The sequence below is a fragment of the Aquarana catesbeiana genome, linkage group LG05 (genome assembly GCF_042186555.1).
Source record: "Aquarana catesbeiana isolate 2022-GZ linkage group LG05, ASM4218655v1, whole genome shotgun sequence".
Classification (NCBI taxonomy): Eukaryota; Metazoa; Chordata; class Amphibia; order Anura; family Ranidae; genus Aquarana; species Aquarana catesbeiana.
In genome coordinates, this window is record NC_133328.1 from 69,587,756 (window position 1) to 69,613,545 (window position 25,790).

The following is a 25,790-nucleotide window of genomic DNA, read 5'->3' on the forward strand; positions in this document are numbered from 1 at the left end:
TAAGCAGGCTGTACCAGGCTCTGCCCCCCCCCCCGTCAGATCCCTGCACACTAGGTGAGCAGGCTGTACAAGGCCCTGGCCTCCCACAGCTGCTGTACCAGGCTCTGGCCCCCACCCGGCTGTCAGATCCCTGCACATTGCACACTGGGTGAGCAGGCCGTACCAGGCCCCAGCATCCCCCAGCTGTCAGATCCCTGCACACTGTAAAAGCAGGCTGTACCAGGCTCTGGCCTCCCCTGGCTGTAAGAACCCTGCACACTGAATGAGCAGGCTGTACCAGGCCCTGGCCGTCAGACCCCTGCTGCACCCTGGATAAGCAGGCTGTACCAGGCCGGCAGTCAGATCCCTGCACACTAGAAAAGCAGGCTATACAAGGCCCGGCCTCCCTTGGCTGTCAGATCACTGGATAAGCAGGCTGTCAGATCCAGGCAGGCTGTCAGATCCCTGCACACTGGATTAGAAGGCCGTCAGATCCCTGCACACTGGATTAGAAGGCCGTCAGATCCCTGCACACTGGATTAGAAGGCCGTCAGATCCCTGCACACTGGATAAGAAAGCCGTCAGATCCCTGCACACTGGATTAGAAGGCCGTCAGATCCCTGCACACTGGATTAGAAGGCCGTCAGATCCCTGCACACTGGATTAGAAGGCCGTCAGATCCCTGCACACTGGATTAGAAGGCCGTCAGATCCCTGCACACTGGATTAGAAAGCCGTCAGATCCCTGCACACTGGATTAGAAAGCCGTCAGATCCCTGCACACTGGATTAGAAAGCCGTCAGATCCCTGCACACTGGATTAGAAGGCTGTCAGATCCCTGCACACTGGATTAGAAAGCCGTCAGATCCCTGCACACTGGATTAGAAAGCCGTCAGATCCAGGCAGGCCGTCAGATCCCTGCACACTGGATAAGCAGGCTGTACCAGGCCCTGGCTGTCAGATGTGAAAAGTGTACACAAACAATCCCACAAGGTGAGCGCTGTTCTCTGGCTCCCCCAGGCGGGCGCGCGCCGCCACTGCACCCTTCCCCCTACCACCAAGCGCAGGCCCAGCCCAAAGACACACACAACAAAATGGCGGATCGCGGCCCCGTCACGTGACCCCTTTGTGCATTCCCGGTCCGATTTCTCGGCGGCGGCCGCCCCGTCCGTCCAACCGGAGGCGGTTATCGACAGTAGGGGTCCCGCGCCAGCCGCTCATGGGGGTGAGGGGTCGCCGGGGGGCCGCGCTCCGCCATCTGCGCCACCCCCCCTCCCGTGAGGGGAACATGGCGGCCATTTTGTGCAAGCTTGCGCAGAGACGAGAGGTAAGAAAATGGGGAAAAGGGAAGAAAAGAAAGCGATGAATGATTACCGACTCCTCTTCCTTCTCCATGCCGGTCGGCATCTGGGGCACGGCCCGGTTGATGGAGGCATACTCGTGCAGGTCCGGGAGGTCCTCGCAGCGGAAGACGGGTAACGGTTTGGACGCATCCAGCGCCCGCGCCCGGAACGACAATTTACTCATTTTCCGTCTACCACAGAGCCATGCGACCGACGAGCGGGGAAAGGCTCCCGGGCCGCGCTCTCATGGGGGTCTCCGTGCTGCTCCTCCTCCGCCGCCTCTTTCCCGCCCAGCCGCCGTGATCAAAATGGCGCCTCTCCCGGGGCTCCGGGTGTCCGCGGCGAGCTTCCGGCTGTGATTTGGCGGCGTTCTATGCGCTCCGGTGTCTCGTTCTCTCCCTCCTTCTTCAATACGCCATGGCCAACATGGCGGACATTAAAACTCCGCTGTCTGCTCCCCCAGCCAACCCGAGCTGCGCAGCCATTCCCAGAGTGCATCGCGCGCCTGCGCGTCCACCGGGAGGGGGGGTCCGGGCCCAGCCGCAGCGCTCGGGGGCGCGCCGGGGACAGGGGAGCGCGCTTTACACTACAGCGCCTGAAGTGTAACACACACATAGACACACGGCTTCCCCCCTCACAACAGCTTGTCATGTGACCTGTCCCTGAATAAAGATTCATGAATGGACATGGCGGCCTGACAGGCCATAGTAGAGTTACAATACAGCTGGGCTGTCACAGGTTGCCCACTGGTGGTGGAGTGAAGTAGCTTCCATATAAACCACACAATACCTCATGAGTTCTGACTGACTGTACACAGCACAGGCCCTGGTCAGCAGTGGAGGCTGCTCCATACACCCCTGAGGTGGGATACACCCAGTCACCCTTTCCTGCTGTACCAGGCCTCATAATTCTAATAAAAAGTTATCCCGAGACAACTGTTTCAGTTGTGAGGTATTAGAACCCTTGACAAGTTTTTACACATTGAACGCAACTTTGAAGTTGCAAAATTTCAAAGCCGCATGAATAGACATCTGTGCGGCTTCATGCACAGATGTCTATGCAGGTCGCACCCTTGTTCGCCGAAAGTAGTGCAGGAACTACTTTTTCAAATCGATGCAGCATCGTAACTATTTGAACACGGCCATTCCCGACAATAGGGTGCGACCTGTCAAATCACATGACAAGTCGCTCCAATGTGAACGAGGGCTTATACCATTGCGCTAGGTCGACATACACTATATTACCAAAAGTATTGTGACACATTAATTTTAATGGCATCCCAGTCTTAGTCCCGAGGGTTCAACATTGAGTTGGCCCACCCTTTGCAGCTATAACAGCTTCAACTCTTCTGGGAAGGCTGTACACAAGGTTTAGGAGTGTGTCTATGGGAATTTTGGACCATTTTTCCAGAAGTGCATTTGTGAGGTCAGACACTGATGTTGGACAAGAAGGCCTGGCTCGCAGTCTCCACTCTAATTCATCCCAAAGGTGTTCTATCGGGTTGAGGACAGGACCTTGTGTAGGCCAGTCAAGTTCCTCCATCCCAAACTCGCTCATCCATGTCTTTATGGACCTTGCTTTGTGCACTGGTACGTAGTCATGTTGGAACAGGAAGGGGCCATCCCCAAACTGTTCCCACAAAATTGGGAGCATGAAATTGTCCAAAGTGTCTTGGTATGTCGATGCCTTAAGAGTTCCCTTCACTGGAACTAAGGGGCCAACCCCTAAAAAAAAAAAAAAAAAAAAACCCCCACACCATAATCCCCCCTCCACCAAATGATTTGGACCAGTACACAAAGCAAGGTCCATAAAGACATGGATGAGCACGTTTGGGGTGGATGAACTTGGCTGGCCTGCACAGAGTCCTGACCTCAACCCGACAGAACACCTTTGGGATGAAGAACACCTTTGGGATGAAGAACACCTTCATCCCAAAGGTGTTCTTCATCCCAAAGGTGTTCTTCATCCCAAAGGTGTTCTTCATCCCAAAAGTGTTCTTCATCCCAAAGAACACCTTTGGGATGAAGAACACCTTTGGGATGAAGAACACCTTTGGGATGAAGAACACCTTTGGGATGAAGAACACCTTTGGGATGAAGAACACCTTTGGGATGAAGAACACCTTTGGGATGAAGAACACCTTTGGGATGAATTAGAGCAGAGACTGCAAGCCAGGCCTTCTCATCCAACATCAGTGCTTGACCTCATAAATGCGCTTCTGGAAGAATGGTCAAACATTCCCATAGACACACTCCTAAAAAACTTGCGGACAGCCTCCCCAGAAGAGTTGAAGCTGTTATAACTGCAAAGAGTGGGCAACTCAATATTGAACCCTCGGGACTAAGACTGGGATGCCATTAAAGCTCATGTGCCTGTAAAGGCAGGCGTCCCAATACTTTTCACAATATAGTGTATGTGTAGTTTGCAGCTGCCATGGTAGCGCAGGCACAGCAACCCATTCATTTGAAGGGGCTTCTGTATCTGTGGGAAACACAGGATATAGGTGCCTGCACCTTTTTTCACATCACAGCCCTGGGGAAATCACATGATGCTTTTGCACTGTGCAATTTCCTGCCCCAAAAACACACTGCTTTTTCAGATGCACGTGAGAGCCATTAAGAATGAATTGCACCCCCATGCTTCTGCTAAATAGCACCGCATTTTGCTTGCGGGTGCGGGAATGAATATAATTTACACACATACCTGCATATAGGTGGGTCTAACCTTAGGGAGATTTGGGCCTCACTTAGACAGGCGAATGAGAGTGAATAGGCTTGTAGACACTGTGCTATGCACACACAGAACCTTGACAATTATCCAAAAGTTAAAGCTAAAAATATGCACTGTCACAGTACTAATGACACTGACTGTGAAGGGGTTAACCTCTAGGGCTATCAAGGGGTTAAATGTGTGCCTAACCAGTGTTTTATACAGTGTGGGAGGTGCTTTTACTGGAGAAAGTCATGGATCCATGTCCTTGCTTTGCAGAGACACAGGATCCATGGCCTCGCTCCTGTCAGAATGGCGATCTGCCTTGTTTACATAGGAAGGCCACCATTCTCTCTCTGAATGCATGTTCAATCCAGTACATATTTATTCTGCATCAAAAACACACGGGCAGTGTTTACTATTAAATTCCATTGGCCCTAATTCTCACCATTGCAACATGTTCCAGTGCAGTCAACAAAAGTAGATCATGCTGTATTTTTGCTGTATGGGATGTGGAAAAGATCATTAAAAAAATAAAATAAAAACAAACACACATCCTCAACGGAGATAAGAAAAAAAAAAAAAAAAAAAAAAAAAAAGGAAGAAGAAAGAAGAAGAAAGAAGAAATAACAAAGAAGAAATAACAAAGAAGAAGGAAGAAGAAGAAGTGGGTGGGGTCACAAGAACGCATATGCTTGGGGAAGCATATGGAACGGATATCCATGAAGGGCAAAATACACACCAGGACAGATCAGGGATAGAGTTGTGGAGAAGTTTAAAGCAGGGTTAGGTTATAAAAAAAATATCCAAAGCTTTGAACATCTCACAGAGCACTGTTCAATCCATCATCCGAAAATGGAAAGAGCATGGTACAACTGCAAACCTACCAAGACATGGCCGTCCACCTAAACTGACAGGCCGGGCAAGGAGAGCATTAATCAGAGACGCAGCCAAGATGCCCATGGTAACTCTTTAGGAGCTGCAGAGATCCACAGCTCAGGTGGGAGAATCTGTCCACAGGACAACTATTAGTCGTTCACTCCACAAATCTGACCTTTATGGAAGAGTGGCAAGAAGGAAGCCATTGTTGAAAGAAAGCCATAAGAAGTTCAGTTTGCGATAAGCCATGTGGGGGACACAGCAAACATGTGGAAGAAGGTGCTCTGGTCAGATGAGACCAAAATTTAACTTTTTGGCCTAAAAGCAAAACGCTATGCATGATGGAAAACTAACACTACACATCACCCTGAACATACCAACCCCACTGTGAAACATGGTGGTGGCAGCATCATGTTGTGAGGATGCTTTTCTTTAGCAGGGACAGGGAAGCTGGTCAGAGTTGATGGGAAGATGAATGGAGCCAAATACAGGGCAATCTTAGAAGAAAACCTGTTCGAGTCTACAATAGACCTGAGACTGAGGCGGAGGTTCACCTTCCAGCAGGACAATTACCCTAAACGTACAGCCAGAGCTACAATGGAATGGTTTAGATCAAAGCATATTCATCTGTTAGAATGGCCCAAAGTCCAGACCTAAATCCAATTGAGAATCTGTGGCAAGATTTGAAAATTGCTGTTCAGACGCTGTCCATCCAATCTGACAGAGCTTGAGCCATTTTGCAAAGAAGAATGGGCAAAAATGTCACTCTCTAGATGTGCAAAGCTGGTAGAAACATTCCCAAAAAGACTTGCAGCTGTAATTGCAGCAAAAGGTGGTTCTACAAAGTATTGACTCAGGGGGGCTGAATACAAATGTACCCCACACTTTTCACATATTTATTTGTAAAATATTTTGAAAATCATTTATCATTTTCCTTCCACTTCACAATTATGTGCCACTTTGTGTTAGTCTATCTCATAAAATCCCAATAAAATACATTTACATTTTTGGTTGTAACATGACAAAATGCAGAAAATTTAAAGGGGTATGAATATTTTTATCAAGGTACTGTATACCTTGCGGTTTGCAAGTGGTTTACCGGGATTATGATGAAGATATCAGCCATAACCCCCCCCCCCCCCCCGGTATATTTTTATGCAGCCGGCGGTCAGATTCCTCATGAAACCAGTACCATCGGTTCATGAGCCGCTGGAACGGTTTCCGAAGGGGCGAGAGGGGAGATCCCCCCACTTCCCGCCAGTATTTCTCAGGCTACTGTTTCCGTCATTTCGCCCGAGAAACAATCCGACTGTGCGGCCGGCTGCTTCCATAGGCGATCAAAGAGTTAAAAAGTGATTGTAAAGTCTTTTTTTTTTTTTTAAACAAAACACCCACAAACATGTTATACTTGCCTCCTATGTGCAGTTGGTTTTGCACAGGGCAGCCCGGATCCTCCTCTTCTCGGGCCCCTCTTTGCTGCTCCTGGCCCCTCCCTCCTGTCGAGTGCCCCCCACAACAAGCAACTTGCTATGGGGGCACCTGAGCCGAACTGCAGCTTTGTGTATCCATTCAGACAAGTAGCTGCCGTTTGACCCCGCCCCCTCTCTCTCTCCTGATTGGCTAGCTGACTGATTGATAGCCACGGGAGCCAATGGCGCCGCTGCTGTGTCTCAGCCAATCTGGAGGGAGAGTCCTGGATGGCCGAGGGACTCTGACATTGCTGGACAGAGATGGGGCTCAGGTAAGCATTAGGGGGTGCTGGGGAGGCTGCTACACACAGAAGGCTTTTTATCCTAATGCATAGAACCTTCTGCCTTTACAACTCCTTTAATACTCATTGATTGCCTCTATGGCCTTGGGAGGACTGGAGCGACGTCATGACGTCACTTCCGGTCCAGGCTGGAAGTAATTTATATATATATCTCTATCTATCTATATCAAAAGATCAAAAAAATAAATAAAATAATAATAATTAATGATCTTTTGACCCCAGATCTCTTCATGAAGAGGACCGGTCATCCTTATTTCTATTACAAGAGATATTTACATTCCTTGTAATAGGAATAAAAGTGATAAAAAAAAAAAAAAAAAAAAAAAAAAAAAAAGGAAGAAGAAGGACAGTGTAAAAAGAAAATAAATAAGAAAAAAAAGAAATAAAATAAAAGTAAAGTGCCCCCATCCCTCTGTGTTCGCACATATGCAAGTCACACACACACACACGTAAACAGTATTCGCACCACACATGTGAAGTATCACTGTGAACAATAGTGTGAGAACTCCTCTGTAACAACAAACAGGTAATCTGTAAAAGGCATTTAAAGCTTTGCCTATGGAGATTTTAAAGCAGAGGTCCGCCCACCGCTGAAAAAATTAAAAACCAGCAGCTACACATACTGCAGCTGCTGGTTTTTAATAAATAATAATTGGACACTAACCTGTCCTGGAGTCCAGTGATGTCGGCACCGCAGCTGTTTCCATCAGCTGTCAGGTGCTGCCGCCACCATTGCGGGTAAGGGTACCTGGCAGTGTAGCATTACGGCTTCATGCCCTACTGCGAATGCGCGAGGCTCCGCTCCTCTCTCCTACTAGCTTTAAGTACTGTAGTTTGTCACCATTCCACGAGTGTGTGCAATTTTAAAGCATGACATCTTAGGTATCTATTTACTCGGCGTAACATCATCTTTCACATTATTTTTAAAAATTGGGGTAAATATTGGGTTTTTTTTTAATTCATTAAAGTATTTTTCCCTCAAAAATTGCCTTTGCAAAACCACTGCTCCATTACAGTGTGACATAAAAAATTGCAACAATTGCCATTTTATTCCCTAGGGTCTCTGCTAAAAAAAAAAAAAAAAAAAAAAAAAAAAGAGAAGAAGTATAATGTTTGGGGATTATAAGAAATTTTCTATCAAAAAAATACTGATTTAAAGTCATTGTAAGGGTAATTTATTTATTTCTTTTTTTAAACAACAAACATATACTTGCCTCCACTGTGCAGCTAGTTTTTCAGAGTGGCTCCGAACCTGCTCTTCTGGGGTCCCTCGGCGGCTCCTCCCCGCACTAGATAACCCCCTAGGAGAAGCTCTCTCCCGGGGGATTACCTTGTGGGCGCGCTCCCGAGTTCAGCATTCGGCGTCCATAGAGGCCAAATGCAGGACTCGGCCGCGGCACCCACGTCATTCGATTTGATTGACAGCAGCGGGAGCCAATGACTGCACTGCCATCAATCTAACCAATCAAGAGCCGGGAGCCCGTGGAGAGAGACACAGCGCGTCCCAGACTGAATGAAGGGGTTCAGGGGGGCCGGTGACTGCCAGGTGATTTTTCACCTTAATGCATAGGATGCATTACTTGAGGACTGCAGTTGAGAAACACTGTTCTACTCTATCCAAAACGAAAGTAAAACTGAAGCCAAAACTTGTATTTTTAAGCCTAAAAGGCAGCATATACTCCCCTTTCCACCAACAGTCCCCAGAACCAGCATCTCCTTCAGTGTGGCAGTTTTTGGCCATCTTGATTGGCCGGCGCAGGATGATGTCACTTCTGCACATGCGCAGGAGGCCGGCACACAAGGATCAGGCCGGCTGCTGTAAGCGGAACAAGCACAACTCAGTTTACATGCTGGGGGACACTGCGAACAGGCAGGTAAGTCTAGTCTATTACAGAAGAGACAGTGCATGTCAACGCAGAATCTCAAGCACATTATAGCCCACACTTTATTTGGCTCAGTCACAGCGGTGGGAACCATTGGCTCCAGCAGCTGTCAATCACAGCCAGTGAGGAGGGGGCGAGGACATGACCCATTCTGTGTGTCAATGGAGAGAGAGCACGCGAGTGGGGCTTGGGAGTGAACAATTATGAGTACCCCAGAGCAAGCGGCTTGCTATGGGGGCATTCAGCGGTAGAGAGAAACCAGGAGTGCCGGCAGAGAACCTGAGAGGAGGGGAATCGGGGCTGCTCTGTACAAAACCATTGCACAGAGCAGGTAAGTATGACATTTTTTGTTTTCTAAAAAAAAAAAAAAATATAATAAAATAAAATATTAAAAACATCAAACTTTTAATCACTTTAAGTCCTGTAAGTTGTGAGGTATAGTCTCCATAGTCCGTTATTGTTTTTCCAGCACATCTTACAGATGCTCAATTGATTGAGATCTGCAGAATTTGGAGACCAAGGTGAACACATTGAATTCATTGTTGGGTTCCTCAAACCATTCTTGAACCATTTTTTACAGTGTGGCAGGGTGCATTATCTTGCTGAAAGAGGCCACTGCCATCAGGGAATTTCCAAGAAAGAGTGTATGTTGGTCAGCAACAATATTTAGTTATGTGGTACGTGTCAAGTAATGAATGAAAGGACCAATGTTTCCCAGCAGAACATCACAAAGCATAACACTGCCTCCACTGGCTTGCCTTCTTCCCATACTGCATCCTGGTGCCATCTCTTCCCTAGGTAAGTGATGCACACAAACCCAGCCATCCACATGATGTAAAAGAAAATGCAATTCATCAGATCAGGCCACCTTCTCTGTGGCCACCTTCTCAGTTCTGAGCCCACCCCACCGTAAGCACTTCTTTTAGGCTGTGGACATGGGTCAGCATGGGCACCCTGCACAACAAACTGCGGTGCCCCCTTTTTTTTTTTTTTTGCTTTTAACACATCAACTTCAAAATCAACAACATATTTACTTGCTGCCCAATATATCCCATTGATTTTCAACTGCCATTGTAACAAGATAATGTTATTCACTTAATCTGTCAGTGGTCGTAAAGTTATGTCTGGTGTATTGTACATTAGATTCGGTAGTTGTATTAGTTTTCTCTTTAGGTTAAAAACCCAATATAGGACTTTGACGTACCATTAAAATAAGGAACTTAGTCATAAGCATGGGTTATTTGTAAAGTAGCTACCTTTAGGAGAGCGAACACTGGACAAAAAAAATAAATAACAACAAATTATGGGAAGGATGGACCTGTGAAAACTTATTTTACAGGCAAGTCAAAAATTCAATTTTTCTTAGTCGTACAGTACAGGATCTTAGTCATAACCAGGGGCATCTAAAAGCAGTCAGGAACTGAGGGGTGGGCAACACAGCTAACAAAGCCAACAGGTGCACAGAACAAATCAGTTGAAGAAGGCCCAAAAAGAGAGCAGCATGCAGCACCTTACACCCAAAGCTGGCATCAGAGGAAGACTGAACATTCAGTTCGTAAAATATAAAAAAACGTGAACAGAAGACCAGGTGGCAGCTTTGCGAATCTGGCAAAAATATTTGGAGTTAGTTCACCTTTTAATTTTTTTGTGAAAAGGTGAACTTATCCTTTAAGTCCCACAAAGTCACAAGGAAACCTACAGGTGGAGAAATGTGTGCAGCACCACAAAGGCCTTAGCCAAGGATTGAGAGGTCAACAGTCATTAAAAAAGAATGGCCATGGCGGAGATTTTCTCCTTGAAGACACGAAAGATCAGATGTTGTTTGGGACCAGACTGGAGATAGAATCTCTTAGCCTCGCTCCACACAAAGTATGCCCTCCAGGTGCAATGGTAGGCTTTATGAGAAGTTAACCCCCTAGCCTTCAGGAGGGTACAGATGAAAGAATTTGATAGGCCCTGATTCCTCAAGACCTGGGCTTCAACAGCTATGCCATTAAACCACTGACCCAGAAGCATGATGGTAGACAGGCTTTTGGATAGAAGGTCTGGGTCCGAGAGGGCCTGTGGAGAGTCTGTCAAGAGTCCGAGTGTGTCCCAGAACAATATACCCCTGTCCCAGTTTGGTGCAGTGCGAGACACTGGAACAGCCTACATCTCAATTCTGCAAAGAAGAAGGAGGAGAAGTTGTAGAGAAGGAAAAGATAGATCACATTGAGCCCATCCCATGGAGTCACCAGAGCCTCCCCTGGGAAGGCTCGAGAGTTCCTGGATCTGTTTATTGTTGAATCTGAACACAATATTGACATGTGGGGTCCCCCAGATTTGACAAGGAGTTTTGAACATTTCTGGGAGGTGAGAACCCCCCCCCCCCCTCCCGATCCAGATGTCAATGGCTAAGAAAGTCCACCTGCCAATTTCCCACCTTGGATGTGGACTGTAGATAAAGCTGGAACATGCAGCTCTGCCCAAGTAATAATCCAGTCAGCTTCTGGTGCCTCTTTGACAGTTAATGTAGGCCACTGCCATGGCATTTTCTGACATGATTCTTATCAAGCGGCCTTGCAGCTGAGAAGTCCAATATCAAAAGGGACAACCAAATTGTCCTGAGTTCCAGGTATTGATGGGAAGATGAACTTACTCCAAACAACAAGTCCCCTGCAGCGAAAGTGCATCCAGCACTCCTCCCCAGCCCCCTCTCTCGTGGGGATTTTCCACCTCCAGTGTCAGCTTAAAACTCCACTACGTAAAAGGAAGATTCTGGCCTTGTAGGTCATATGCATGGGATGGTCCAAGCTCATTTGGCCACGCTCCTAGAATGTGGAGTTGCAACAATCTCAATTGAAACTGAGCATATGGCACGGTCTCTAAGCAGATTACCAGCAGGCCCAAGACCCTCATGCAGGCTCTTATTTGGTGTAGAAAATGGGACTGGTGGACCCAGGCACTTGAGTGGAGGGACAGAAGTTTGTCCCAGGTTAGGCTGTGTCCAAAGACAACAAGTTTTCAGATCCAGAATGGGCTGAACGTCTCCATTTGCCTTGGAAAATGGAACAGGTTTGAGTAGAAGCCTTGAAAGCATGCCTCATTTGGGACTCGCATAGTAATCCCTTAGGGACAGCAAGAAGATCCACCCATCTTTGCAGGGAAGGAAGCAAATTTGAGAGCATGAAGCAGGGAGAAGGCAGAGTCCAAATCTCCAGTTGGTAGCCCCTGAAAACAACATTCTGGCCCAAACGTCTGATAGGTTTTAGAGCAAGGCTGACATATGGCCCCCATTTTGTCAGTTGGGAGTGCCTCTTCATTGAGAAGGGGGCTTGGAGGCCCACATCTTCCAATGAAAGTGTGTTGCAGACTTAGACAAAGAGCTGGACACCTAAGAGGGATATAAAAGGAACTTTTCCTAGTCTCAAAAGTACAGTCTACTTGCAGAAGCACAAGACTTTTTCTGGGGAAGGAGAGCACTCTTGCCCAGTTTGATCCCTTTAATGTACTTGTCTGCTAAAGAACAAAACAAACATATATTCTCCCTTAAAGGGCAGCCACTGAAAGTGCTTCTTAGATGGGAGTTTTGCCAGCATTTTAGCCAAAAATCTTGCAAAGGGTATCTGATGGGCCATTCATGCAAAAGCATAAAGGCTCCAGGTGTTGGTGAATAGAGCTAGGGTCCTGGACCATAAGCTTAGTCTAAAAAACAAAGGTCTGCTAGACAGCCATTGGGGTAAACCACTGGTTGCACATCAGGCCCACCAAAGAAAAAAAAAGGCTTTAACCTCTGGTTCACCAGGTCCCTAAACACAGGATTATCTTACACAGGGACCATTGGTAATTGTTAAGACGAGAAATGGCTGAGTTGACCTGGCACATGGGCCTCAATTTCTGTAAAACTTTGCTTCTTCTAAGAGCTTTTCAGGGTGAGGACAGTTACTGTACAAGACAGGTTCTAAGAGTGAGTGGACTGAGAAGGTCTTAGCAGATTTTCGCAACTTGAGTTAAACCATACTGGAGACCCTGACATGTTTAAAGTGTCACAGCCCATGCTCCACTACTGTCATCAGAGCACCAGCACACTGGGTCAGAAAAGGGTGAGAGCCCTGTAACTTACAGCGCCAGATGCCTTCTTACTCTGGGCGGATGTGTAGGGTCCAGCCGCATCCTGGCTTCATCCTCCATGATGGGCATAACTCCATAAAGATTGTTTCTGCTGGCAAACAGCTTTGAACCTGTATAGCACCCTGCAGCTAACTCAACCCAATGCACCACATGCCAAGCTAAATACTCACACAGAATCCAGTCCCCAAATAAACATTACAGGCCAGTCCTGCATTTTCTCAAGGCAGGGTCTGAGTATAGTTCCCCAAGGCTCAGCTGAGGAGTCAAATGATCCCAAAGCCGTAGAAGGAAGCAACAGTTGCTGTGACACAGTCATGAAGCGTGATAGAAGATGAAAAAGCCTCCACGCAAAAAAGAGGTATCTTCCAGTAAAGATGTTCATCACCTAAGGAAACTAGCAAAAAACAGAGGACTGCTGGAAGTGGAAGGGTTTCTCTAGGGGATGTCCCTGAAGCTTTCTTCATTTGCCAGTGTCCAATCACCTCAAGGTAGTGGCAGATTATCCTCTGTCCTGTACTTTATGATTAAGAAAAATATATTGATCCTGCCAGAAATTAAGAGTCCTTGTCACTTCCTGTGTGATGAATTGAAAGCAAAAATACATTTACTTATGTAAACTATTGTCATCACCCCCGTGTAATAGAGATGAAGAATAAAAACCTGACAGTTTCTAGCCATTCAGTACTGTAGAAAGAAAAAATGCCTGTAGTGTCTCTCTCTCACACACACACACACACACACACACACACACACACACACACACACACACACACACACCTCTTCAGATAGATAAGAAAACTAAACACTAAAGAAAAAGAAACTTGGAGCTTCCATTACCTACTTGTTTTTCTGCAAATTCTAGTTGCCTGGCTTTCATGCAGACCACCTTGTCTCAGTATTTGAGGCACTAACCCACAGCAAATATGCATATATGGATTTCTGACTTTTTCTCTGATCTGAGTACTTGTTGCAGGTTGGTTTATCAAAGTATTGGAGGCCAGAGGAAGAGTGCCAGCGTGACACCCAGGGAAGTAGCATTTTCTGAGGGAAGTGAGAGACAGATGGCTAAACATTGACAGCGGTTTGCTCTATACAAAATTAAAAAAAAAAAAAAAAAAAAAAAAAAAAAAAAAAAAAAAAAAAAAAAAAAGGGTCTTGGCTTTAGATATCTTTTAGGCTTAATGTACCCTGCTGTTGGTAAACGGACGTTTAGGCGCAGTTGGGCATTTTTTTTTTTCAGCTGCCCCTGAACTCTCCTCTATGTTATCTTATTAGTACATGTTGAGTTTAGAAGCATTTTTTTGGTTTTAAAACGTCCCGTGTACATTAATCCTAAATGCTAACACTACATAATGTTGGGGTCCAGTGGGCACAAGTACCAAAGCGCCACAGGGTGGGTAAGTGTTCGAACCTCTCATATTTTTTGTTTCTGCTGTGTCCCCACACTGGAATTATTTCCCCTTAGCTTTAGACTACAGTGACCAGATGTCCCCGGTTTCCAGGGAGAGTCCCCGGTCCAAGACTGTCCTGTTTTTGTTCCCAGATTGCAGGCGTTTGCCCTGTGGGTCTCACTCCGGGCCGCGGTCACTGCTTTTCTCCCCCTGCAGTCAGTGTCGATCCAGCCCCGAGACCAACCAAAAGACTACTACACCTGACTGCCGGGGAGCCAGAACATTGTTAGGGTACAGAAAGGGGAGGTACAGGATAGATAGATATCCATTGAAACGTTTTTTCTCCATCTTATCTTCTTAACATTTGGTAGTCATATCCCAAAAAATTCTAAGAAGTATCTTTTATTTATCTCATGGGCGAAATGTGAGAAATAACGTATATATATATCATACAATAATTACAAAAGCATACCACATACACTGCATATATCATTTGAGGAAAATATGCTTATAAAATAGTTTACCATTTGTCAAAAAAAAAATCTGGTCACCTTACTTTAGAGACACTGCTTCATTTGTGCAGTAACAGAAATTTCGACTGTTTTTGCAAGCAATTTGAAGAAAAGTGTTTTATGAATGATAGAAATATTGGGCTCAAAGATGGCAAAAAAAAATTAAAAAAAAAAATCATTTTTTAAAATATTATAAATTATATATATATATATATATATATTTTTTTTTTTTTTTTTATATTATCAAGCCCAGCTTGAAGTAATACATTATATATTTGGTATTGTTTCTTCTGCCCTCTGCAGGTAATTTGTAAAAATGCAGCTGTCATTCTGGATCTAACTTCACTGCAAAACATTTGAGAGAGAAAAAGTTAAGACACTCCTGGCATCATATGAGCAAGCACTGACATAAACCTTCAAGGTTTAAGAGATATTTACAATAAAGCCGTGCGCAGATCGTGCCGTTTCTAAAGGGGGTCATGCCGTGACTGGTGGGAGGGACGTCACGCAACTCCGGCCAGTCACAGAGCGGGAGTTTGCATCCCCGGAAAGAAGAGGGGTGAAGAAGGACACTTGCTGCTAGTGGTGACAGCGGCAACAACGCAGGCTTCGGTTTCAGGTAAGTGACACATAATGGGTTACTATGCGATGCATAGTAGCCCATTATGCTTTACCTTTGCAGGGAAATAAAGAGGGTTTACTTCCTCTTTAATGCATTCTATGCATTAAGGTGAAAAACCTCCTGTGCTGCTGCAGCAGCATAGAATGCATTAAAGAGGAAGTAAACCCCGATGAGTTTTACTTCCTCTTCATTTCCCTGCAAAGGTAAAGCATACTATGCTTCGCATAGTAGCACATTATGTGTCACTTACCTGAAACCGAAGACTGCGATGTCACCGATGTTCCCACTAGCAGCGAGCGTCCATCTTCACCCATCTTCCTTCTGGGGCTGTGAACTCCGGCTCTGAGACTGACCAGAGGCATGGGAGCCGCCAGTCACTGCATGAACCACTTTAGAAACGGCACGATCTGCCCTTTCTAAAGTGCGCATGCGCCATAGACATCGGCGCACAGCTTTATTGTAAATATCTCCTAAACCATGGAGGTTTAGGAAATATCTCCAGCACCTACAGGTAAGCCTTAATATAGGCTTACCTGTAGGTAAAAGTGGTTGTACAGGGTGTACAACCACTTTAAGGTGAAAAACCTTAAACCTTTAAGGGAAGTTAACTGATGTGCAATGGAATAATATAGTGACCTTAATAGATCCACTGTCCTGGTCCTCAGCTCAGAAGCTTACACAGTTTTAAGTCTTTCATAGGTCATACTATACACCAAAGAGAATGTCAATGTTTGGGGGACGGCCAGATGCATCCTGTCCTAGATGTCGGGGCCCAGTTGGGGACATAATCCATATGCTCTGGAGGTGCCCCAAATTACATTAGGTACTGGGAAGAGGTAGTGAAGAAAATATTGTTTGAGTACACGGAAAAGTGTGTGTGTGGGGGGGGGGGGGGGGACTGGTGTACGGGTCAAACATGTATCTTTTTTTATGATCATTTGTATGGAAGATATTTCTGTGTTTACTGGAAAAAGAGAATAAAAACAAAGTCGAATTAAAAAAAAAAAAAAAAAAAAGGGAAGAAGGGGATGAGGACTCTTTGGCCAATCTGTGCAGTTTGGGCCAAAACCTGAACATTCCTATTAAGCAGTGTAGTTTGAATCCAAGGAGGTTGTTTAGTACCTGGCTAATACACAGCTGATGGATTTAAGCAAGCTTCACTTTAGTCCAAGAACTGGAGCAGGGATCCTCCATTTTGATGTCTGGATGAGGAATAGTTCTAATTGTACTTTATGAACCTTATATTGTTGTTAAATAATGAAATAACTTGCAATTCAAGTTATATGTATGCTGAAATATAATTCTTGCTGAAAGTGGCATTAAAAATTGTATGTAAACCCAGAAAATAAAATGTAAAGCAAATCTTGTCCCTGCATAGCTTGTGCCTATATTCCTTCTATTTACAACTGCGTAAGGGGGTGGGGGGCGAGTTCATCCTACTAGTTTGTATACAATCAATCAATGGAACTTTTTCTTTAGTAAGGTGACAACACCACTGCAATGCAGCAGTGGTGTTGTCGCTTTATGTGAGCACGCTTGCACCAGGACTGACATGGTGATGCACAGCATTGCCAGTTCCTGTAATCCTATGCAGGCACAGAGCAGGGCACACCCTCTCTGCCAGCAGCTCTGGCAGGGTGCAGCACTGTCAGCCATTTTGGAAAGGAACTTTCCAATGCAACTTCACTCTGACTTTTTAATGTAACCTTACTCTGTCCCCAGCTCTTGCCTTCACAGTACAAAAAAACAGATTAGTCATTTGACCACTACCTGAAACTTAAAAAAAAAAAAAAATCCTTTTTGTTAACAATCAGTCGGAATCCCTTCCCTTTACATCTATATTGGGTAACAGAAGTAACTTTTACTAAACAAAGCTTTATTTATACAATTTTTTTTACAATTTTTTTCTGCATGTAAGCATGCAAGTCAGATAATGGCAGATTATACATATACCGTTGTGCTCATAAGTTTACATACACTGGCAGAATTTATGATTTCTTGGATAATTTTTTAGAGAATATGAATGATAACAAACATTTCTTTCACTCACGGTTGGCGTTTGGCTGAAGCCATTTATTATTATCAATCAACTGTGTTTACTCTTTTTAAATCATAATGGCAACAGAAGCTACCCAAATGACCCTGATCAAAAGTGTACATACCCTGGTGGTTTTGGTCTGATAACATGCACACAAGTTGACACAAAGGGGTTTGAATGGCTATTAAAAAGGTAACCATCCTCACCTGTGATCTGTTTGCGTGTATGTATGAGATATAGATTCTCTCGCTCTCTCTATATATATTCAGTGCGTTTCTGGATCCTGACAGAGCCTTGCATCTTTCATCCAGTGCTGCACTGAGGTTTCTGGATTCTGAGTCACCGGGAAAGCAAAATAATTGTCTAAGGATCTGCGGGAAAAGGTAATTGAACTGTATAAAAACAGGAAAGGGATATAAAAAGATATCCAAGGAATTGAGAATGCCAATCAGCTGTGTTCAAACCCGAATCAAGAAGTAAAAAATGAGGGGTTCTGTTGAAACCAAACAACGGTCAGATAGACCAACTAAAATTTCAGCTACAACCATCAGGAAAATGGTTTGGGATGCAAAGAAAAACCCACAAATAAATTCAGGTGAAATACAGGATTCTCTGAAAACATGTGGCGTGGCTATTTCAAGATGCACAATAAGGAGGCACTTGAAGAAAGATGGGCTGCATGGTCGAGTCGCCAGAAGAACGCCATTACTACGAAAAAGCCACAAAGTATCCCGCTTACAATACACCAAACAGCACAGGCATTTGCGTAGTAATGGCTTTCTTCTGGTGACTCGAGCATGCAGCCCATCTTTCTTCAAGTGCCTCCTTATTGTGCATCTTGAAATAGCCACGCCACATGTTTTCAGAGAATCCTGTATTTCACCTGACTTCTGGCACAAAGTCACTTGGAGTGATGAGACCAAAATTGAGCTTTTTGGCCACAACCATTAAAAGCTACATTTGGAGAGGAGTCACCAAGGCCTATGATTAAAGGCACGGAGGAGGCTGGTGTTTTGGGGATTTGTGAGCTACAAAAGGCACAGAAAATTTGGTCAAAATTGATGGCAAGATGAATGCAGTATGTTATCAAAAAATACAGGAAGAACATTTGCATTCATCAGCCAGGAAGATGTGCATGGGACATACTTGGACATTCCAACATGACAATGATCCAAAACACAAGGCCAAGGCGACCTGTCATTGGCTACAGCAGAATAAAGTGAAAGTTCTGGAGTGGCCATCTCAATCTCCTGACCACTCTGGGGAGATCTCAAATGTGCACTTCATGGAAGACAGCCCAAGAATTTCCAGGAACTAGAGGCTTGGGCAGCTTTACCATCTGAGAAGATAAAGAGCCTCATCCACAAATACCACAAAAGACTTCAAGCTGTCATTGATGTGGCAATACACAGTATTAAGAACTGGGGTATGTAAACTTTTGATCAGGGTCATTTGGGTAGTTTGTTGCCATTATGATTTAAAAAGAGTAAACACCGTTAATGGATAATAAATGGCTTCAGCCAAACACTAACCATGAGTGAAAGAAAAGTTTTTGTGTCATCATTCATATTCTCTGAAAAATGGCCAAGAAATCAAATTCTGGGAGGGTATGTAAACTTATGAGCACAACTGTACAAATTAATGTAATTCAATAATACAGATGAAGGCTGAGTTCACACTAGTGCAAATTGGATGCAGGTTTCCCCGGATCCAATTCGCATGACAGGAGAGTGTGCCCAACTCTCAATGGAGCCGGTTCACACATCCCTGTGGCAGCTGCGGAGCGAATTACATAGGGGTTCTGTGTGTCTTTGGCTTTGTTTCAATCCTGAATTCAGGCAAAAATTTGGGCCCAATTCGTCCCTGAAATAGAGAACAGGGACGCACCGAACCCCTGCTGTGAGCCTCATCCATATTAGGTGTGAACCAAGTCTAAATGTATTTCTTCAAATGCGAGCAGTGTAAGGCAGCCCATAGACAAGTCCGTTTTTTGTTCAACCAGCGGGTTGAATGCAAAAACAGACTCCATTCCCCCAACCACACATTTGAGGTGGATGGAGGAATCTTTCCCATGGTTTCTTTGCATTTTGACATCTGGGAGAATTCCCCGCCGTCAGAATACACAGATGAGCACTGCACGCTATAGCCTGCAGCACGGATGGATCACAAAATTTCCAGCAGGCAGTTGTACAGAAGTCAATCAGTAGATTGATTTCTGTACAACGACAGTTCCCATACAGGAATCACAATTTGGCTAGTACCTGCTAAATCAGCCAAAGTTTGATCCATATATGACACATGGGTCAAACACAAGGCCCATAGGCCAAAGCCTACGAGGCCATTTCATGTGGTCCTCGCACCTCTCCTGAAGCTTCCGCATCCCCTTCATCTCCACCCCCTACCTTGTCTCAGCAGTCGGCAGCAGAGAGGACGAAAGAACTCCTCTGCCAGACCCTCCGCTTCTCAGTGCAGACATGCAGAGGCTCGTCTTTGCCCCCTCCTTGTCTCAGCAGTTGGCATCAGAAAGGAAGACATAACTCCACCTACAGATCCTGCACCTATGTGCTGCCGCAGCACCTTTAAAGTTGTAAAGGCAGAAGGTTTTTTATCTTCCATCATTCTATGCATTAAGATAGAAATAAAGCATTACTGGATCTACTGATTACCAACAATACAGACCTGATCACAGATGTGGAAATACGGGCAATTAAGGAAACAGCGATCACAGGTCAATTGGCTTCAGTATAAATCACACAAATAGGAAACATAAAGGGGAATGCAAAGACAATGAATTTCAAAAGAGCCAACTTCCCTAAACTACGAACCTTGTTAGAAGGCATAAATTGGGATAAAATCTTAGGAACAAAGAACACGGAGGAGAGATGGGTTTGCTTTAAAAATGCATATAAAAGCAAAGGAGAAGGCCTTCAAAAAAATACGAGGTTGAGGGATCATCAGCATTCAGACTTTATAAAGAATGCAACAAGAAATGTAAGGGTGCAATTAGGGCGGCTAAGATAGAACACGAAAGACACATAGCGGAGGAGAGCAAAAAAAAAAAATCCCAAGAAATTCTTTAAGTATGTAAACAGTAAAAAAGAGGGGACAGACCATATTGGCCCCATAAAGAATGAGGAAGGGCATCTGGTTACAAAGGATGGGGAGATGTCGAAGGTATTGAATTTATTCTTCTCCTCAGTCTTCACGAGGGAATCGGGGGGGGGTCAGTAACCAAAACTGCAGGGTTTATCCTCTTGACACATCACAGGAAGCACCTCCATGGCTAACAGAGGACAGAATAAAATTTAGACTTAGGAAACTTAACACTAATAAATCACCGGGACCAGATGGCTTGCATCTGAGGGTACTTAGGAAACTCAGTGAAGTAATTGCCAGACCATTGTTCCTAATTTTTACTGACAGTCTACTGACTGGAATGGTACCAGGTGATTGGAGAAAAGCCAACGTAGCACCAATATTTAAAAAGGGCCCAAAATACATCTCTGGGAATTACAGATCAGTTAGCCCAACATCAATAGTATGCAAGCTCTTGGAGGGGATGATAAAGGACTATATACAAGATTTTAGTAACGAGAACGGTATCATTAGCAGTAATCAGCATGGATTAATGAAGAATCGTTCTTGCCAAACCAATCTGTTAACCTTCTATGAGGAGGTGAGTTGCCATCTAGATAAAGGAAGGCTCGTAGACGTGGTGTATCTGGATTTTGAAAAAGCATTTGACACAGTTCCCCATAAAAGTTTACTGTACAAAGTAAGGTCCGTTGGCATGGACCATAGGGCGAGTACATGGATTGAAAACTGGCTACAAGGGCTGATAAATGGGGAGCACTCGGAATGCTCAGGGGTGGGTAGTGGGGTCCCCCAGGGTTCTGTGCTGGGACCAATCCTGTTTAATTTGTTCATAAATGACCTGGAGGATGTGGTAAACAGTTCAATCTCAGTATTTTCGGTCAATGCGAAGCAGGGCAATAACTTCTCTGCAGGATGTGGAAACCTTGTAAAAAGATCTGAATGGGGTGGGCAACTACATGGCAAATGAGGTTTAATGTAGAAAAATGTAAAATAATGCATTTGGGTGGCAAAAATATGAATGCAATTTATACACGGGGGGGGGGGTAGAACCTCTGGGGGAATCTAGGATGGAAAAGGACCTGGTGGTCCTAGTAGATGATAGGCTCAGCAATGGCATGCAATGCCAAGCTGCTGCTAACAAAGCAAACAGAATATTGGCATGCATTAAAAAGGGGATCAACTCCAGAGATAAAATGATAATTCTCCCACTCTACAAGACTCTGGTCCGGCCGCACCTAAAGTATGCTGTCCAGTTCTGGGCACCAGTCCTCAGGAAGGATGCACTGGAAATGGATCGAGTACAAAGAAGGGTAACCAAGCTAATAAAGGGTCTGGAGGATATTAGTTATGAGGAAAGGTTGCGAGCACTGAACTTATTCTCTCTGGAGAAGAGACGCTTGAGAGGGGATACGATTTCAATTTATAAATACCGTACTGGTGACCCTACAATAGGGATAAAACCTTTTCACGGAAGGGAGCTTAACAAGACACGTGGCCACTCTGTAAAATTAGAAGAAAAGAGGTTTAACCTTAAACTACGTAGAGGGTTCTTTACTGTAAGAGCGGCAAGCATGTGGAATTCCCTTCCACAGGCAGTGGTCTCAGCGGGGAGCATCGATAGTTTCAAAAAACTTTTAGATAGCCACCTGAATGACCGCAACATACAGGGATATACAATGTAATACTCACATATAATCACACACACACACATAGGTTGAGCTTGATGGACTTGTGTCTTTTCTTAACCTCACCTACTATGTAACTAAGATAAAAAGCCTTCTGTGTGTAGCAGCCCCCCCCCCCCTAATACCTACCTGAGCTCCATCTCTAGCCAGCAATGTCCACGAGTCCCTCGGCCATCTGGGACTCTCCCTTTTGATTGAGACACAGCAGCAGCACCATTGGCTCCCACTGCTGACAATCAAACTCAGCCAATCAGGAGAGAGAGGGGGCAGGGCTGAACAACAGCCCAGTGTCTGAATGGATACACGGAGATGCAGCTCGGCTCGGGTGCCCCCATAGCAAGCTGCTTGCTGTGGGGGCACTCAGTAGGAGGGAGGGGCCAAGAGCTCCTGCCAGGGACCCAAGAAGAGGAGGATCTGGTCTGCTCTGTGCAAAGCCACTGCACAGAGGAGGCAAGTATAACATTTTTTTTAATAAAATAACAAACAAGGAGACACAATCACTTTGAGTCTTAAATTATTACTAAAACCAATAACAATCAAATGTACAAGCAATTAAGTGGTAGTAAACACTTTTTTACCACTTATACTTACTGGTAAGGCTTACTTGTAGGTACTGTGAATTTCTCCTAAACTTGCACTGTTTAGGAGATATACAGCCAGTGACATCACCGGCTCTGAAGGTCCGGCATACCGTGCCACACCTTCAGAGCCTGTGCCGTAAACGGCATTTCCCACATGCATGAGCGGGAGTGACGTCATTGCGCCCCTGGTCACTAATGTAGATGGAGGCCGCATACCAAGAAGACCAGGAAGATGGAAGCCCTCTCAGCGGTGACAGCAGGCCGCTGAAGGGCTTCATTTTAAGGAAAGTCTCTCATAATGTGCTAGTATGTGATGCATACTAGCATATTATGATATTGCCTTGCAGGGGAAATTTTTTTCTTCAACTGCGGTTTACTACCGCTTTAATATGATAAAGAGTAGATACATTTTATATAGTCTTACAGATACCACCTGCCCTTTGAGAGCAAGCCTATTGCGGAAGCAACCCACGATGAAACGGAGTTTGACACCCCTCATATATAGGTAGCTTAAAGCGGCGTTCCACCCACATTTTTCACTCCTCACCATGCAGTACTAATGTGCATCCTTAAAATGAATTGGCAGTTTATTTTTTTTCTGTTCACTTTAGTTGCCGTGGCGTTGTACATCATTTCCGGTTTTGCATTGGCTCCTGGGAGATCTTGGTCAGCTTGGCATGGCATTGCTCCCGTAACATTTAACATTGGCATCTATGGAAAATCTTGGTCAGCTTGGCATGGCAAGCTGACCAAGATTGCACCCCACATGCACGAGATCGGCAGGTGCATGCTGGGTAGCCAGCATGCACGAAATCCAGGAAGGGCACTGTGGCTTCAGATGCCAACATTGAAGTTCCTGCACAGCACGGCCATCTCCACAAAGAAATTGATGCTGCACAAATAGAAAACTGTGCATAGTTTACAGCATACCTTTGTTACATTGCACGAGACATGAGTATTCTAGGGGTATTTTTATCTTAAGTCATATTTCAGCCAGAACTGCTTTGACTTGCTATCAACCACTTGCACAGCAGTGCTTAGCTCTAGGAGAGTAAAACTAGCTACACATTATACAATTTTTATTGTTCAATTTCCTTTAGATTTACCTTCAACCATGTAGTGCAAGGGCCTGCCTGATTGCATACAATCTGAAAGTGTTTAGGTTTGACCTCATATTCTATGGTTTTGGTAAATCTAAAGGAAAATTGTACAATGTATATCCAGCTTAAAGGGGTGTTCCAGCCGCGATTTTTTTTTTTTTAAGTCAGCAGCTACAAACACTGAAGATGCTGACTTTTAATACGGATACTTACCTGTCCAGCGAGCACGCGATGTCGGCCCCCCGAGGCCGATCCGTCCATCGGATCGGCTGCCGGCGCCTCCATCTTAACGAAGGGAAACAGGCAGTGGAGCCTTGCGGCTTCACTGCCCATTTCCTACTGGGCATGCGCGAGTCGCGTGGCACTTTGTGAATGGCCCCGTTTTCTTGGACACACACATGTCCCAGAAGGCAACGGGGCCACTCACCGAAGAGGAGGAATCGCCAAGGAATAGGAAGAGGCAGATTAGGAAGACTGCCTAGCAACAGGGGTTTCAGGCAAGTTAAAACATTTTTTTTTTCAAGGGACATGCTGATATAAAAAGAGAGCAGAGTCACAAAGATAAGCTTATCAGTCTTCTGCTTCTCCATTCATTGTCCAACCAAAGTCTGGGGTGGAACAAGACCTGTATGTGCTACCTAAAAGCAGTATTAAACTTTTCACATATTGGAGGTTACCAATTCTTAAATGTGATGGCTGCATTCAATTCCTTTTTAGGCTTTCCTCCCTCTATTATCATTTGGTGATCCAGCAAGCTTTTTTTTTTTCAGTCGAAAAGCTCTCTTGCAGTTACAGGGATGAGAGACCATTTAACACTGAGAGGGGTATTTAAAATAGCGAAGAAAAAAAAAAAAAGGATAAAACTACACTCGTGGGTAACTAGACGTGTAAATAGCAGCACCACTAACGTGAGATATAATCACATAAACAAGACGATAGAAAAAAAAAAACCATGTGTTGCACTTGAAAATAAAAAAATGCAAATCAGTCCATGTGTCTTCAAAAGTGCCACCAATAAAATGCCTTCACAGTGCAAATATGTGCAGAAGTTCTAATTCACTCATCTCCTCCACCACGTGAATAGACCACCACCATATGTTATCACAACATGCTCAATCCAAACATAAAACGATGTCTTTGCCCGACTGGTTTCGTCACAATAGGACTTCTTCAGGGGCATGAAAGAAGTCGTATTGCGACGAAACCGGTTGGGTAAAGGCATTGTTTCCCGTTTTCATGTTTGGATTGAGCACGTTGGTTTTGGCTGATGAAGTTTTTTATTTCAGTGTAATGGCATGTCAGTGCATTACTTGAATGAAACCTAATTTTAAGGATTTACACTTTGTGGCGTTTATCTCTTTGCTGATACATGCCACTGGATACTACGATCTGAGACCAGAGGAGTATCATTTTCCATGTGACAGTTGGATGATCCTTCCTGCTCTTTGTATGCTAAGGAACAACCGTGGATGGAGCATATGGAGATTTATGAGCCCCTTTTGACCACCCATAATAGGTGGTCAACACTCTCTGATAAGAGTACATCCTAACTTATGATGGTGGCCTATTCACGTGGTGGAGGAAATGAGTGAATTAGAACTTCTGCACATATTCACACTGTGAAGGCATTTCATTGGCGCCGCAGTGAAGACACATGGACTGATTTGCATTTTTTATTTTCAAGCTTAACACATATGTTTTTTATTTTATTTAAAATAATCAACTGTCATTCCAAAAGGAAAAGAAAAAAAATGTTTGCTGTAACTGATTTTAAAAAGTATTAGCTGGAGTGCAACTTCCATTTGTTAGTGTATCTAAATCTGCCAGTACATCTAAAAGTCCTCTCCCCACATACTGACAACGCTGCTGTTCAAAGGTGCCCTCTGTGCTCATTCATCCAGAGTGAAGGCACTCGAATACCGGAGGGGTGTTACTGGCCACTTTATCAAGTGAAAATAAAGAGGTAGAGGGGGGAAAGGAAAATTAATACAGTTAAATGTATTAACGATTGGTAAGCTGTAATACATTTCCATATTTTTGCCATGGCTCTATGTAAAGCAAAGGAACAGATTGGCCTAGGTAAGTTGTGGAA

General features: G+C 44.7%; 1 protein-coding gene across 6 annotated transcripts in view; it reads right to left on the reverse strand.

Moving 5' to 3' along the window:
• Window positions 1-25,790, reverse strand: part of EPC1 (enhancer of polycomb homolog 1) — a 118,181-nt gene that overhangs the window by 87,932 nt on the left and 4,459 nt on the right. For 2 of the 6 annotated variants that reach the window (XM_073629864.1, XM_073629868.1), the window contains exon 1: window positions 1,353-1,946. The exons of 2 other annotated variants lie outside the window; for them this stretch is intronic. In XM_073629864.1, the coding sequence (XP_073485965.1) occupies window positions 1,353-1,505 (153 nt within the window). In that variant the 5' untranslated portion in view covers window positions 1,506-1,946. Of the gene's footprint in view, window positions 1-1,352; window positions 1,947-25,790 lie in introns of those variants that run through there. 2 more of the 6 variants (XR_012244392.1, XM_073629867.1) reach the window with 2 other exon arrangements.